At 39.4% G+C, this 14,292-nt stretch overlaps 2 protein-coding genes across 3 annotated transcripts in view; one reads left to right on the plus strand and one right to left on the minus strand.

Moving 5' to 3' along the window:
* NVL (nuclear VCP like) overlaps positions 1-6,110 on the minus strand; it is a 38,441-nt gene extending 32,331 nt beyond the window's left edge. The window contains exons 1-9 of one of the 2 annotated variants that reach the window (XM_027453066.3): positions 5,969-6,110; positions 5,446-5,519; positions 4,263-4,315; positions 4,078-4,177; positions 3,094-3,157; positions 2,289-2,555; positions 1,323-1,446; positions 960-1,036; positions 515-649 (exon numbers count right to left, since the gene is read on the minus strand). In XM_027453066.3, the coding sequence (XP_027308867.1) occupies positions 515-649; positions 960-1,036; positions 1,323-1,446; positions 2,289-2,555; positions 3,094-3,157; positions 4,078-4,177; positions 4,263-4,315; positions 5,446-5,519; positions 5,969-6,028 (954 nt within the window). In that variant the 5' untranslated portion in view covers positions 6,029-6,110. Of the gene's footprint in view, positions 1-514; positions 650-959; positions 1,037-1,322; positions 1,447-2,288; positions 2,556-3,093; positions 3,158-4,077; positions 4,178-4,262; positions 4,316-5,445; positions 5,520-5,968 lie in introns of those variants that run through there. The other variant, XM_021269481.4, reaches the window with a different exon arrangement.
* On the plus strand, positions 6,111-13,377 carry CNIH4 (cornichon family member 4). Its single transcript, XM_027453070.3, has 5 exons — positions 6,111-6,252; positions 7,373-7,441; positions 8,470-8,582; positions 12,473-12,613; positions 13,176-13,377. Exons 1-5 carry the CDS (start codon positions 6,184-6,186, stop codon positions 13,201-13,203), a joined length of 420 nt encoding a protein of 139 aa, XP_027308871.1. The 5' UTR covers positions 6,111-6,183; the 3' UTR covers positions 13,204-13,377.
* The last annotated feature ends 915 nt before the right edge of the window (positions 13,378-14,292 follow it).

Genomic DNA, 14,292 nt, shown 5'->3' on the forward strand with positions numbered 1-14,292 from the left:
AGCAGTACTGCAGCTTCACCGCTCACCAAGTTTTACACCAATAATGTTACATGCTCTTGAATCATCAGCTTGACAACAACCAGTTCTGGAGTTCAGAACTTACTATTTTAGTAAATAGTAAACTGGGATGTCACCCAGTAGAATTAATGTCACCCAACAGAATTAATGTAGTAACTCATAAAAGATGGTAGAGACCAGACTTAAAATGTTATGGTAATTTAAACCAGAAGCATATTCCACTTACAGCTTTTTCACTACCCATGCCTATATTGCAGTCCTGGGAATGCCTCAACACAGTGAAGTCAAACATAAAACCCCGTCACTAGATCCCTTCTTCATATGAGGTTCTATCAAGTACAGATTTGATAGAACTTAAACAAAAGGAAGTAAAAATGAATACAGTTTAGTCTAAAATAGGAAGCAGAAAAAAAGAGATAAAGAGGAAAAAAATGAAGGAGGATTATTTCTTTTCTGTCTAAATACAATTAAGAAACTAAATCTGGAGCTAACTCACCCCAGCAATAGCCTGTGCAAGTAGTGTCTTTCCACATCCTGGTGGTCCATGCAGAAGAAAACCCCGAGGTGGAACCACACCTAAGTGGTTATAGACTTCGGGATGATGAACATGGATCAGCATCTTGCATATTTCCTGTTAAGGACAACACAGACCTCCATTTAAATGACAAAAAATAGTATTATAAATTGTTAATAGTAAACGCAAGCCAAAACAAAAAGAGGTTCTATTTATTAATACAATTTCAGTGACTGCTTTCAGAAAGATTAATCAAAGGGAAAACAAACAAACAACAAAGTAACAACCTTTGTTGCTGTTGGTATAAGTAACTATTCTCAGTGCCACAAGTGAATTCTGCTACATTTGCTACATTTCCTGTTTGTCATTTTTCACATGGCATTTTATTCAGAGTGCATTTTGTCCCACAATCTACATGCTAACTAACCTTCAAAGTTTCATCATTGCCTCCTACATCCTCAAACTTCACTGAAGGGTGGTAAAGCTCTGGTCTCTTACTTGTAACTGTTAAGGAGGAAAAATAAGTTATGTAAATTTAGACATAGCATAATGGTAGTTGCCAATACCAAACAAGAAAGAATTCAACCTAAACAATTAGCTAAATACACGCAGCATTATTATTTTTGGTAGCAGACACAGGAATGGAATATTTTTTAGTGCAATAAAAAGATTAAATTTCTTAAACAAACACTTCTTTACATCTCAGAATATTAGTAGTACACTAGTAATTGATTCCGTGGTCACACACCACCTCTGTCTTTAGAGAGGCATGCCAAAGATAACTTCTTACCTTTCCCTTTAAGTAAGATGGAATTAATTTCTCCGTCCACATCTGGAACTTCTTTTTTTCTTTTTGCTCTCTTACCCTTTGTACTCTTTTTTTCACTCTCCAAGACAGAAAATTCTGTTGACTTCTAGTGTAAGAAAACAGAATTGTATAGACAAAACCTTCAGAGTCAGTAAATTCTTGCAAATACTTAACAGAACAAAACACCAAGACATCTACAATGCTTAATATGTATTTTATGCAGATTTATTTAGATTTTGCCTTCTGGATTCCAGCCCTCCCCCTCCTCCCTTTTTTTTTTTTTAGATAGCACTTATTTTTAAATCGTTTATAAACTAATGCAGTTTCCAAGCCTTTCAATTTCCCTAACCCCCAATCCATTCAAAAGAATTTCAGCTTTTCCCAGGTTCACTGAGACTTAACCACTTATGGAGACTACATGCTATGGCTACAACAAGCTACGTGTTTGTTGACTAGTTAGGCTGGTCACTAGCAAACAATAAATAACAGCTAAGTTCCACTTACCCTTCTTTCAGTAGGGGCACTACTCTGGGGTTGCCCTGCTGCTGAGCACTACATTTTCCCCCAAAAAATGTACAAGAAAGACTTTTTAACTTTAAGACAAACATGCTTGAAATTCACCAGAAGGCTCAAAAATCACTTCTGATAGGGCAGAATAATGGGCTAAGCCTTGTCATCTTCAGAAATCAAGCTAAAAGTTAGTGCTCTACTGGGCTTAGGCCAGATCTTCCTATTTAACATTAATATTCCTATTTCTTCCTATTTAACATTTTTGCTGTATTTAATATAGAATGCATATCTGTAATAAAAATGATATATTTTAAACATCCAGAAAGAACAGACAGTCTTTTTGGTCATAATACCATACTTCAAAAGCATGTTAAATTCCATAGCAATTTATACTCATACTTGCTACCTAAAACACGTTGTGTTTGAAAAACATGATACCTCAGAAGTCAATTTCTTCTCATCTCCTTCTCCATCCTCAGAAAGGTCAATGAAAAAGTCTTTTCCACCTGGAGTTTTATCAATGAACCAGCCACCTTCAGAGATCCTAGTTACAGCACAGGATCCTGATGAAAGGGTGCTTCTTTGAGGTGCTGTTTGCATAGGAGAAGAGGTTTCCACTGGTTCGGTTTTTGGAGTGGCTAGAACAGAATCAGGATTTCCTTTCTTGTATAACATCAGCAGGGAATTGTTCATGTGATTTGTAGACTGCAAATTCATGCATTTTTAAAAGAAAATATACAAGTTATAACATGGGTTATTTATATAAAGATACCAATGAAAAATATTTCATACACGTCAGTTATGAAAATACAACCTCACTGGAAAAAGTAATCATTTATCTTCCATCGCACTCTTCTGCATATCAAATAACGGTAGACAAAACTGTATCTGCTGGTTCAACAGGCCTTTGTGATTTACCCTAAAATAACCCCTGTTAACTGACAGTTATCATTTTAGCTATAGCCAGATGTGTCAGTTCCTTCAATCGCTTCATTCAATTGCTAGCCAAGTTTTTTGGGTACCCAGCATTCTTTTGTCAAGAGTGATTCCCCACCACAGGTTCTTCCTTTTATGCCAGTAATATCCACCTTTCAGCTATACTACAGATTCTCAGTTGGAATGGCCAACTCTATCTGCAACTCGTCTGCATCTCCACTTTTAAACTTTTCAAGTGCACTGCAATTTTACAACACATAATCACGTGTTACACAAATACGAGCAATCATAATAAAACACAGCTTACTAGATCTTCTGGATAATCATCATCATCATCATCATCAGAGATATCTGTGGCACTTCCTGCAGTCCTTTACATGGAAGGGAGACAAAAACTATTAATGTATCACAAAACTGCAAGCGAAACACGCACAAAACAGAACAAATGCAATTTCCACAACATGGTTCCTCACAACTATGCAATGTGGCATAAAACCAGAAACAAACTCCCAACTGGCATGCTCTAAATGTATTGTTATGAAGAGTTTTAAAATTCTTTCCAAGGCTGCAATGAGTTGGATCAACTTGACAACCTGGCTAAATGGCAGTCCTATAAAAAAGTGATGTTGGACCAACTTGATTGTGTAGTTTCATGGTGAGCTGAATCACAAATGTTGGCACAACAGGGGATGTAGTAGCAAATCACTGCTGAACTAAATCCTTCTGATACTAAATCCTTCTGATTACAATGTCTTAATTTCCCATGAAATTATTGGTATCTATCACAGGTTAGAAACCACAATGGTCCATGAGACTGCACATAGCTTTAGGAGTTAAGAAATCTTAATTCCAACATCATACCTAGTGGTGACTTTCTCTGAATAGCCTGTCCTGTAGTCTTTATTAATCACATTTAGGTAATATGCATCACACCCAAGAAAGATTAAGAACAAAACAAAGGAACTGAACCATTTCCAGGACTGTGGCCTTACATGGAAAACCATAATGTAAACCAAAAGAATATCCACTCAGGGCTGTGAATTCACTGCAGCAGAGAAATTACAATCTACTCTTTAACATCTGCTTGTCTTAATTGAAAAAAAAAAGAATGTTTCAATTAACTACAGGTAACTCCTGAGGAAGACAAGTGTACGGAAAATCAAGGATATGCCAGTAAACTTAAAACTACCGAAACTTAAGAAGTTTCTTAATATGAAGACAGAAAGATTTAAAGAAATGTTAAATATTAATGACATTACTGAAGTCAGCTAATGATAGAAATTCTTCTTACTCATTTTTATCTTCTCCATGTCTTGCTTTTTTTGCCACATGTTCAGCTTCTAGAACTGTTAAATCTTCATGTTCTTTTTCATTACTGATTATTTCAAACACTGAAGAAAAAGTTCAAGCATTAACAGAATAGCCAAAGTATAATCAAAGAATTTGGCATCTTGGACGTAGTACTAACAGAACTACCTTTTTCAACTTGTATTCTAAAAGCATTTCTTTTTCTTCGTCCATAATCGGCACTGAAAAAAAACCAAACAACACAAAGTAGCAGGTTACACCAAGTGCTTTTCTCCCAACACATTGTTATTCTCAGTGAAAAAAATACATTGTAAGTTGATACTCAAGCTTTTACATAAGTTCTTATTAAGAACCAACTTGAAAACGTGATTGTTTTTTCTGAACCCTACAACTCTGTGATAGCTGGGATGAAAAAACACTAGAATTTACTCATCTCTAAAAGGATGTTTAGTAAACGTTATTAAGGTCCTCTCTGCAGCGATGGAAAAGCAGCAATGTACAAATGAATTCTATTGCACAACAACAATACTGATTTTCTTATTTTAATGTAAACAAGAACATATGGACACGAGAGTATGGTCTAGAAAGCACAGTCCAGTACGGAACAACTGCAATAAGGAATAACAAACCAATATGAGAAAATCTGATTCAATGAGCACCCTTACCTGCAAACAAACATCATTAACCTTTCATTTTCAGTTACGGAGCAAACATTTTGTTTGCTTTTATGCAACAGGTGACAGAGGAAAAATAAAACATAACCCCAAAACCCACAAAAGTCCACAGCAAGAGTTTGGGATCCTTTTCTCTAACAACGCACAAAGAAACAGATTGCAAAAACATTAATGTACTTTTCTCCATTCCTTTACTCTCGCATCCATCAATGATCTGCTTTGATCTCACATCCATCAATGATCTGCAATGACCCTTCTACCCACAAAGAAAGCCTTCAAATGATTAGGTGAGGTAGACTGTCCTCTTAAGCAACTAAACAAGATTTGTCTCACAGAATCCTGTCATCCAGCCCATCTGCCTGCATCCAAGTGTTATTTTCTCTCATATTTTAAACTCAACACCTGTATAAGGACCAAAATGCTGTAATGTGTCTGTAGCTGTTTAACAGCAACAACAATTAGCAACTAGATCTCGCAGTACTGATGCAATCATAAGAGATAAATTACTAGATATACCAGCAGAGGAAAACACTGGAGTGGAAATGATCTGATTGCTTCAGTTAACCTCAACAACCATTAGAGAAGGTAACAAAATTAAAATTTTGACAACATGCAAATATAAAATAACATATTCCATGTTCTGAATGTGGAATGTAATGATACAAATCTTTGCTCACCTGTACGTTTTCTGCAAATCCGACGCTAGAATCCCAATGTCAACATACTGGCCACATCTACTGCTTGCAAGGTACTAAAATGAAAAATGTTAAGAAGCAAAATAAAATCTTTGTCAATAACCTCATCGGAATAGCTAGGTCTAATATGCCTGTTTCAAATTCATAATATAAAACGCATATATATTCAGCAATAAAGCTCAAACATGCCTGTTTCAGACTCAATGTCCTGGCTGAGTTTGTGAACTCAAGGCGCAAAGCCAGGACCCTGAACTTCTGAAGAGCGAACTCCCAGCTGATTGAAGACCTGGTGGACGAGACCCCCTGGCCCACTGCCCTTGGGAACAGAGAAGCCACCAGAGCGGGCCCCTCTCCTGAGCGCACCACAGGAGGTGCTTTCTTTCTGCTCTATAAAACGGCGAGCAGGGCACACGCCTGGAGCCGCGCTGTGCTGCCTCACGCCGCCGCGCGCAGCCATCTTGCCGCGCGGGCCCCGCGCCTCCCCCCGGGCCCCGCCGCCCCGCACCTGCTTCACGCGCTGCTTCAGCCGCGGGTCCGCCGCCCGGGGCCGCACCCGCACCCGCATCGCCTCCGCCACCCGTCCCTAATCCCGGTCCCGCTCTGCCCGGTGCAGGAAAGCGGCCGCGGGGCCTGCGGGTCCCGGCGTGCTGCGCGCTGACTCCGCCACAGCAGGGCGGAGCGGGGCGGGGAGGCTGAGGGGCGGGCGGCGGCCGCGCCGCCATGGAGTCGGTGGTCTTCATCTTCGCGCTCATCGACTGCTGCGCGCTCATCTTCCTCGCCGTCTACTTCGTATCCTTACCGGGGCGGGGAGCGGGACGGGACGGGCTCGGCACCCGTGGTGCTGTGGGGGGTGCCAGGGCTGGGGTCTCCATTTCGGCCGAGAGGCCGCGGCCCGGTGTGTGGGGGAATGGTGGGGGCCCGGGTGGGAGCGGGGCTGGGTGCCCGGCGCTGAGGGGGGGGAGGAAGCGGGTTTTGGGCCCCCACGGGCCTAAAAATTGGTGCGGTGCGCTCTGGTCACGGAGGGCAGCTCGCTGGGTGAGGTGGGAGAGGGTGGGAAGGGCGTGCGGAGTTCCTGAAGCAGGGTTTCTGCGTTATTGCTACAAAAGTGCCTGCAGACTTCGTTGGAGGGTGTTGTTAGAGCAGGACAGCACTGATGCATCCATTTATGTGTCTGGATTGAAAGGGAAGCTGCCCTCATGCTCCGGTCCTGGCGTTGCTTCCGAATTTACCTGGTTGTCCTAACAGATAGGAGCCCAGAAGTGCCTGAAAGAATCACCCACCTCTTAAGGACAGAAGGAAAAATGCATGCTTTCCTTGAAGAAAAGGAACACCAGTGTTACAGGCTATAACCTGTCGATGTGCACATGCTGTGCGTTAAGTGTTTTTTGATAGGGCTCTCTGAAACCTTTGTATTTCAGGTGCTGAAAGTTCATGTGATAACGACATGAACCTCTTCTTTCATAGCAAACCGGGAAATTACCCAATGCTACTCTAAATGTAAAATAACGAGATCTAGTTCTTGAAGCTGCAATAGCCAGCTTTATTGTGAGAGTTTAAAAGGTGCATCAACCTTTCCCTGCTTTTAAGGTTTTGCTCCAAGCACAGTAATAATGATTGTGATACCAAAAATATTTAGTTTGCCTTCCTGGTCTGCTTTTAGTGTTAAATTGAACTTTAGCACTTGTGCAACAGTTGCTGCTGGAAAAAGTACCATAAAATCATTTAGCCTGATAATAAAATATGGCCTGTCCGTCCACCTAAAGTAGGACTGAGTGGTGGCTAACTGAAATATGCCTTTGGCAGATTTGTAGAACAAGACAGAAGAGCGCTCATCCCAGCATACTGGATGAAAATAAAGCTTAGAATATTTTGACTTCCTATACAATTTTTTCCTTATCCTGAACTTCAGATAATTACGCTATCAGATTTGGAATGTGACTACATTAACGCGAGATCTTGCTGCTCAAAACTCAATAAAGTAAATGATTATTCTTTGCATTTAATGGGGTTTCAAAAAAAATAAAAATCCATCATCTCAGCATCACAAATAATGGGAGTTTAATGTATATCTGAAGAACATGGATTGGCAATACTTATTCAAAGCATTTATGTTTCACCTCAGTCCACTTGTCTTTTTTGGGCTGCTTCCAGAAAACTAGCCACAAAACGCTGTTCTGCTAATCTTTGGTGCTGAGATGGGCTGCTTCTCTGAATTTGTGGGACTCTTCCCAGAGCTCTCAAAGTTTTCCTTTTTGTATGTGTGCCATTAAGTAGCGATGTCTACTCCTGGCTAAACTCAGATCTTTCTAGCAACTTTCCCTGATACTTGTATATAATTCTTAATGTCTTGAACAGCAGAGTGTTTTGCTGTGATAAGGAAAAGTTCCATTTTAATCAAATCTGCTTGAAGCTGTTCTTTTGAAATCCGTGTGACCCACCCACATGGGTGTTCACTTTGATTTAAAGGTCTTTCTTAATGTAAGAGAGAACACTGCAGGATGCTCTCAAGCCAAAAATGTCCTCTTGGGCTGACCCGGTTTACCAATGTCAATTTTAATATTGATCAACTTTCTTATCCGTACCAAGTCTGGGGGTGCTTATACATGCTGTGTCTGTGTGGACTTATGTGCTTCTTATGTGTTTCTTTCATTCCTACATCAAATGTTCTCTGCAGTGACTTCAAACGTGCACTGTATTCTTTCTTAACTCGCTCTCAGGTGCGTGTGTAGTATAACTGTTGAAACAATGTTGTGTTTCTTTCTGGAAATTGCTGCGTTAAACACAGTACCTCTGTTTTAATACCTTAGGGCATGACTTCTGGCTTACTCATGTGCAATCTGTCTGAAGGTATTAATTTCCCTGCATTGTGATGAAATCACATGGATCTGTGAATTTTGTCAGTTTGATGTGATTAGAATCAGATGATAACTCCATATTGATTTTTTTTTTTTTTTTTTAAGAAAGAAATTTATCCTTATAACCTTTTTTTTTCTTCCCTTTTTACAGTGGGTCATCCCAGAGGTGATTGGCCATGCTGTTGTAACTGTATTAATGCTTATTTCATTGCACTGGTTCATCTTTCTCCTTAATTTGCCAATAGCAACATGGAATATATACCGGTAAGTGTGAAGGGTTGTGTGTGCTTTTCATTCCCTGTTGCTGGTTTAGCTTTAAGTGTAATATGAAGATAATATGTCATAATGAGAAGTTTCAGTTGTGTTCTTCAGTTCCTAACAGTCTTCTGGTTAACAAAACTCTCCTCTCCTTGCAATTAAAAGTAGAAGAAACCCAGCGGAGTAAATGACATAAAGCTTTGGGCCTTTCCTTGCGTTCTCTCTAATGCCCAGGAATCTTGATCTGTGAGTCACTCCTGAGTTTGTGGGAAATAATGGCATGTTAGCTGGGATTACGAGGTAGCACTGCAGACACGGTCACTAATGTTTCATTCTTTGCCTATGTGCCTGGTAGTGTTACCAGCACAAAAGCATTTACATCAGTCTGAGTGATGGTTGTAAAGCCATCAGACTGTGGTGTTATCCCAAACACCCTCCTTTTGTCTGCAGTCCTGTTTCTCCCCCTTGTGTGTTTGGACCCCTTCTGGGTCCACTGTCTTGCCTGTTTATTTTTGGAAAGGTTTCCAGACTTTTCATGTTATGATAGCTGTTAGTGTTACTGGTCTTTTCACCCTGGGCTGTCTACCACTTTGAAATGGTTTGCTTCCCACTAGAAGTTTGCATGAGGTAACGCTGGGACTGTTGGTTCAAACTTGTGCATTTTATTTTGTATAATTGTGAAATGTTTGGTGTCACTTAAGGCATAAAAAGTTAGCTGCAATTCTTTTTTCTCTGTACCTTGTTAACACTATTTGCAGGGATGAGTCATTTTTTGAATACAAGAGGTTTCATAGCTCATAAAAGAGAAGATTCCTTTACTGATATTCTGATTGTTCTTCAGCAAAATATAATTATGTACTTAACGTCTTTTGTTTTCCACAAAACTTCTAGTAAAGCCTTCAAATGTTTCTCAGTTGGAGAAACATGAGGCAGTGTAACTTTTACAGTTAATGGCTGCATATTGCCTCCATGCACAGGTGGGGATAGTTTTGGCCACCTGTACAAATGTGTGTTTGTGCAACAGTTGCACAAAATGAGTGATGGTCCCTTTGGTACCTGGTGAGTGTAGTATTAGTATTTGGTGTTTTCTTTTTTTTGGTTAGACTGTTTCTACACAGACACTGAAGGGAGGAGGGAAGAGAGAGAAAATGTATTTTATTTGAAATTTTGAGGATTTCTTACACTAGTTTCCCCTTTGCTTCCTTCTAATATGTTAAAGCAACATAATTTAACATTCTGTTAATATTTAAAGTAGCCACTGGCTTTCTCTTCTCAACATGGTCAGAAGGAATTTTAAAAGCTATTGATTTCTGTTTCCATGCTTCAGGCAGTAAGCTTTGAATGTTGTTTCGAACTGACAGCTCTCATTTTGTATTTGTCATTTGGAATACCCTAAAATCCTGATGTTTCCTCAAATTTAGATGTGTAATGCATGTAATAAATGAATATGACAGTGTAATACTTTGCCTATGCTGCCATAATAAGTCAGAATGTTAAGACACTACTATTAATCCTACCTCATTTCTGAGGATCAGGGACTTTCACCCATATTGGTAGCCTAGAGTATCCCATTCATGGTGAAGAAGCTAGAAGTTGGCAAAAGCAACTAAACTATAAAACTAAACTACATGTTTAGTATCACAAAGGGAATCTGATTGATGGTGTGGGATAGAACTTATATTTGACCCAGTCATTTAATGGACAAAGGGTATGGTAGTCAGGAAAATGATGGATTGAAAAGTAGTTTGAATAAAGTGTCAATGACTAAATTACAATCAAGTGGGAACAGATTGTGTAAACCTGTTACTGACAGCTGCAAGCTTCCAGCATCAGGTGGGTGTGTTTGAATTGTCTTCATGTGTCACAGTATTTCAAGAAATAATTTCTGGAGTGAATTTCTGCAACAGGTCTAAGCGCAAGGTGCGGCACCTGGGTCACGGCAATCCCAGACATGGGCACAGGTCGGGTGTCAAGAAGTCATTGAGAGCAGCCCTGCAGAGAAGGACTTGGGGGTTCTGGTGGACAAAAAGCTTGTCATGAGCCAGATGTGCAAGCTTGCACCCTAGAAGGCCAACTGCATCCTGGGCTGCATCAACAGAGGAGTGGGCAGCAGGGTGAGGGAGGAGATTGTCCCCCTCTGCTCTGCCCTTGTGAGGCCCCACTTGGAGTGCTGCATCCAGGTCTAACTCCCAACCCCAAGAAGGGTGTGGAGCTGTTACGAGGAAATTCTTCACTCAGAGGGTGCTGAGGAACTGGAGCAGGTTGCTCAGAGAAGCTGTGAATGCCCCATGCCTGGAGGTGTTCAGGGTCAGATTGGATGATGCCCTGGTCAGCCTGATCTAGTGGCTGGCATCCTGCTAACTTGTGTTTGTCAGCATCTAGCATCATTGTGTCCATGACTACAGTTCCTTGGATGTGTAACATAAGCTAAACTAGACTGGGGGCCTCTTGGAAAAAATAACTCCCAAGTTCTGGAAACTTTAATTTGTGTCATTTAAGTGTCACTGCTTTTAAAACACAAATCGAATAAATACTATCTTTATGGTACTCATATCCTAGAGATGTAAGGAAACGGTGCACTATATATCTTATTTCTAGGGTCAAATGATACAGGAAACTTGTATACTTCCTTTTATTTCAATAAAATGTACTCCATTTCCATGAAAATGGAAATTAGTGTTAGAATTATAACAACAGATCAATCACTTAAAGCTTCAAATTTAGAAGAGACTTTGAAATTAATAATTTCACGAGCTATTCTTAATGGGACATAATTGTTATTAGTTAAATACGTGTCAGTACTTTTTAATGTTCCTGTGAAAATAAGAATAATAACGTTTATTTCCGCTGCTATAGAACCTCTCTTTCCCTCTTATTGCTCCTATTACTGCAGTGAATGTTGCAAGACTAGGGGGAGTGCCTTTTCTTTTGCTTGGTGACATTCTTCAAGTATATAAAGAAAATCTGTTCAGAGACCTTGCTCTTGCTCGAGGTCTACGACTAGGAGTTTAGGAGTTAAATTGCTGCATGGAAAAGAGCATTTTTCCAGGAAGGTAGAAACTGAGATTTAAGTGAAAAAAAACTAATAGTACTGTTCTAGATGGGGCTCAGCTGAAGTGACAACTTCAAGTGCTTGCATTTCTTCTCTTGAGAAATGTGTATGATGAATGACCATGCTGTTGCTTGAATTTTCACAAGACAGACACTTACTGTGCTGGTTTTATTCTTCCTTTTGCTTACATTTCACTTTGTTTCACTCAGCTTCTGTTCTTATGCGGATTTAGACAATAAGTACACAAGTAATTCAGTCCTGCCCACTCTTTCAACCTGTCAGCCATAGGAAAGTTGTGTATTTGCTGTGATAACACAGGATAGTTTTGCTAAAAATGGAAATAATACACAGATCCTATGTCTTTATCTGCTTTTGACCATTGGAGTTTGTGACTCTATAAATTTTTTGTTTAAAAAATGATTTTTTTTGTGAAAAGAATGTATAATGAAAACACTAATTCTTACTTTTTTTTTCAGTCTCTTTCAGTTAATACATCTTTTCAGTGTGGGTAGAGATTTTCTTCCCAACACTGAGTAATCACAAACTGCAATTAAAATGATCTGGAATTGGCTTTTAACTGGAAATTCTCCCATTTATACCTGGGAAGCTGGGCTAACAGTTTTAATACTGCTTGACCTCTGGATTTTAATTGTGGATTGTAGTGGCAGGGATACATACAATATCCTGAGACTGAAATAGAATTTTTAAAAAAAGCTCCCTTATATTTAACTAGGAAACAAGCTTTAGAAAGTAACTTCTATGCAATTTCTTCTCCCCTCCTCCTGACGCTCCTTAATGTTTTAATGACTATACTTCTGTGTTTTTTTTTTCCTTAAACTTTCAGGTTCATTATGGTGCCAAGCGGAAACATGGGGGTATTTGATCCCACAGAGATCCATAACCGAGGACAACTGAAATCGCACATGAAGGAAGCCATGATTAAACTAGGCTTTCATCTGCTCTGTTTCTTCATGTACCTGTACAGGTTAGTTTTAAAAATTGCTTCCAAGGAACAAAGAAAGTGTCTGCCAGCTATTTTTACTTCCCCTGTTCTGCTTGTGCTGGTATTCATAATTCTGATCTTCTGCTAACCTTCAGTAATATATTTTGATAGCTAACCGCATGCTTATTACATGCTTTCTGATCAAACATTGTTTGAAAACTCAGACTACTACTTATAGTAGTTTTGAGATTAAGTAAATACAAAACTACATGATTTTAGCACCTAGAGTAAGCAGCCTATTTAGACAGGGTAATCTTGAGGACTAAGTTTATTTCACAGATTCTGTTTTAGAAAATAAAGTGGTCAGGTTAAGTTACAACCTGATGAGTTCTGTGATAGGGGCACTTTCTGCAAGGTAGAACTATCGTTCTTCTACTGCAATATTACTTCTGCAGTCCTCGTCTTCATAAATAATGCAAGTGGCACAGTTGCCTTGACTTTCTATTTCAGAATCAAGTGCAATTTGCTACTGAAAGTGATAGCTGTTCCTACTTGCCTATGCTTCAGTAATACACTGGGTCTCATGTTTTCTGTTTTGTCACAGTATGATTCTGGCTTTGATAAATGATTGAGAAGTTGACAAAGAACCATTAGCTGCCAAATGGGGTCATCACTCCAGTGACTGGTTGTGGAGCCACAGACACCTTCTGAACATACCTAGACCAGTGTCGTCATGCAGTATATTTTTCCTTTTTGAACAAGAAATATTTTTCTGTATTTTTAACATAAAATATTTTCAAAAGACATTGGATTTGTGTAGCAGTTGTTTTTGTTCCTTCTTAAAACCCAAATGGCTGTAGCTGCTGCTTTGGTTCTGTAAACAAGGATTTCACTACAAATCTTGTGGGAAGGACAAGATGAGAGGGAAACTCATTTCAACTGCTTAGGCTGACAATAGTACTAATTCTAGAACAAATTTAAGAGCAGTTATAATGCTTGTTTCTTACCAAAAGTGTCAGGATATGCCTCTGGCAGTCAAGCTGTCCAATTAGCCTGGTTTGAAGCTGTCCTTGGAACATCAATTTCAAAGCAGAACACTAGCACAGCTTGCATCTTTATGTTGTTTTGTGCTCAGCTAAAAAGTAATGGAATAAAAGTTGTGCTTTTTCTCATTTTCCATTCCCTCTCCCTCCCACCCCAACCTGTATGAAGTCTAGTGTATGGCAGAATTAAGGTCACTGTGACACTTGTAAGAGTGGAAAAACGTGTTGCTGCAGATAAACGTAACACTTGTGAAGCAAGTAATACTTGTTTTTTTTTCCCTTCAACTCCTGTTTTGTCATCAAAATACATCATAGACCTCCCTGTAGAGTAAACAGTGCATCAGGGTTGGAGTCAGTAATGGAACAAAAGACTATAGTCACTACTCCATCAACCTGCTTTAATCATATCCAGTGAGGTGAATCAAGAATGTCTACTTAGAAATCTACTTAAGAGAGATGGTCTGTTAAACCATAACCCAGCTATCCCCACATTTCTGATGTGATTCTGCTTCAAAGGCACCAAGAAATTTCAGTTCTTGAGCAGCTCTCTTACATCACCGTCAAGTATACAAACCTGAGTTCGTACCCTCACTATCCAACTTTTTTATATATAGGCATAAAAACAGATTTTTTTAAACAAATGTACCAAGTGAAATACTAAAAAAATCCAAATATTTG

The sequence above is a fragment of the Anas platyrhynchos genome, chromosome 3 (assembly GCF_047663525.1).
Source record: "Anas platyrhynchos isolate ZD024472 breed Pekin duck chromosome 3, IASCAAS_PekinDuck_T2T, whole genome shotgun sequence".
Classification (NCBI taxonomy): Eukaryota; Metazoa; Chordata; class Aves; order Anseriformes; family Anatidae; genus Anas; species Anas platyrhynchos.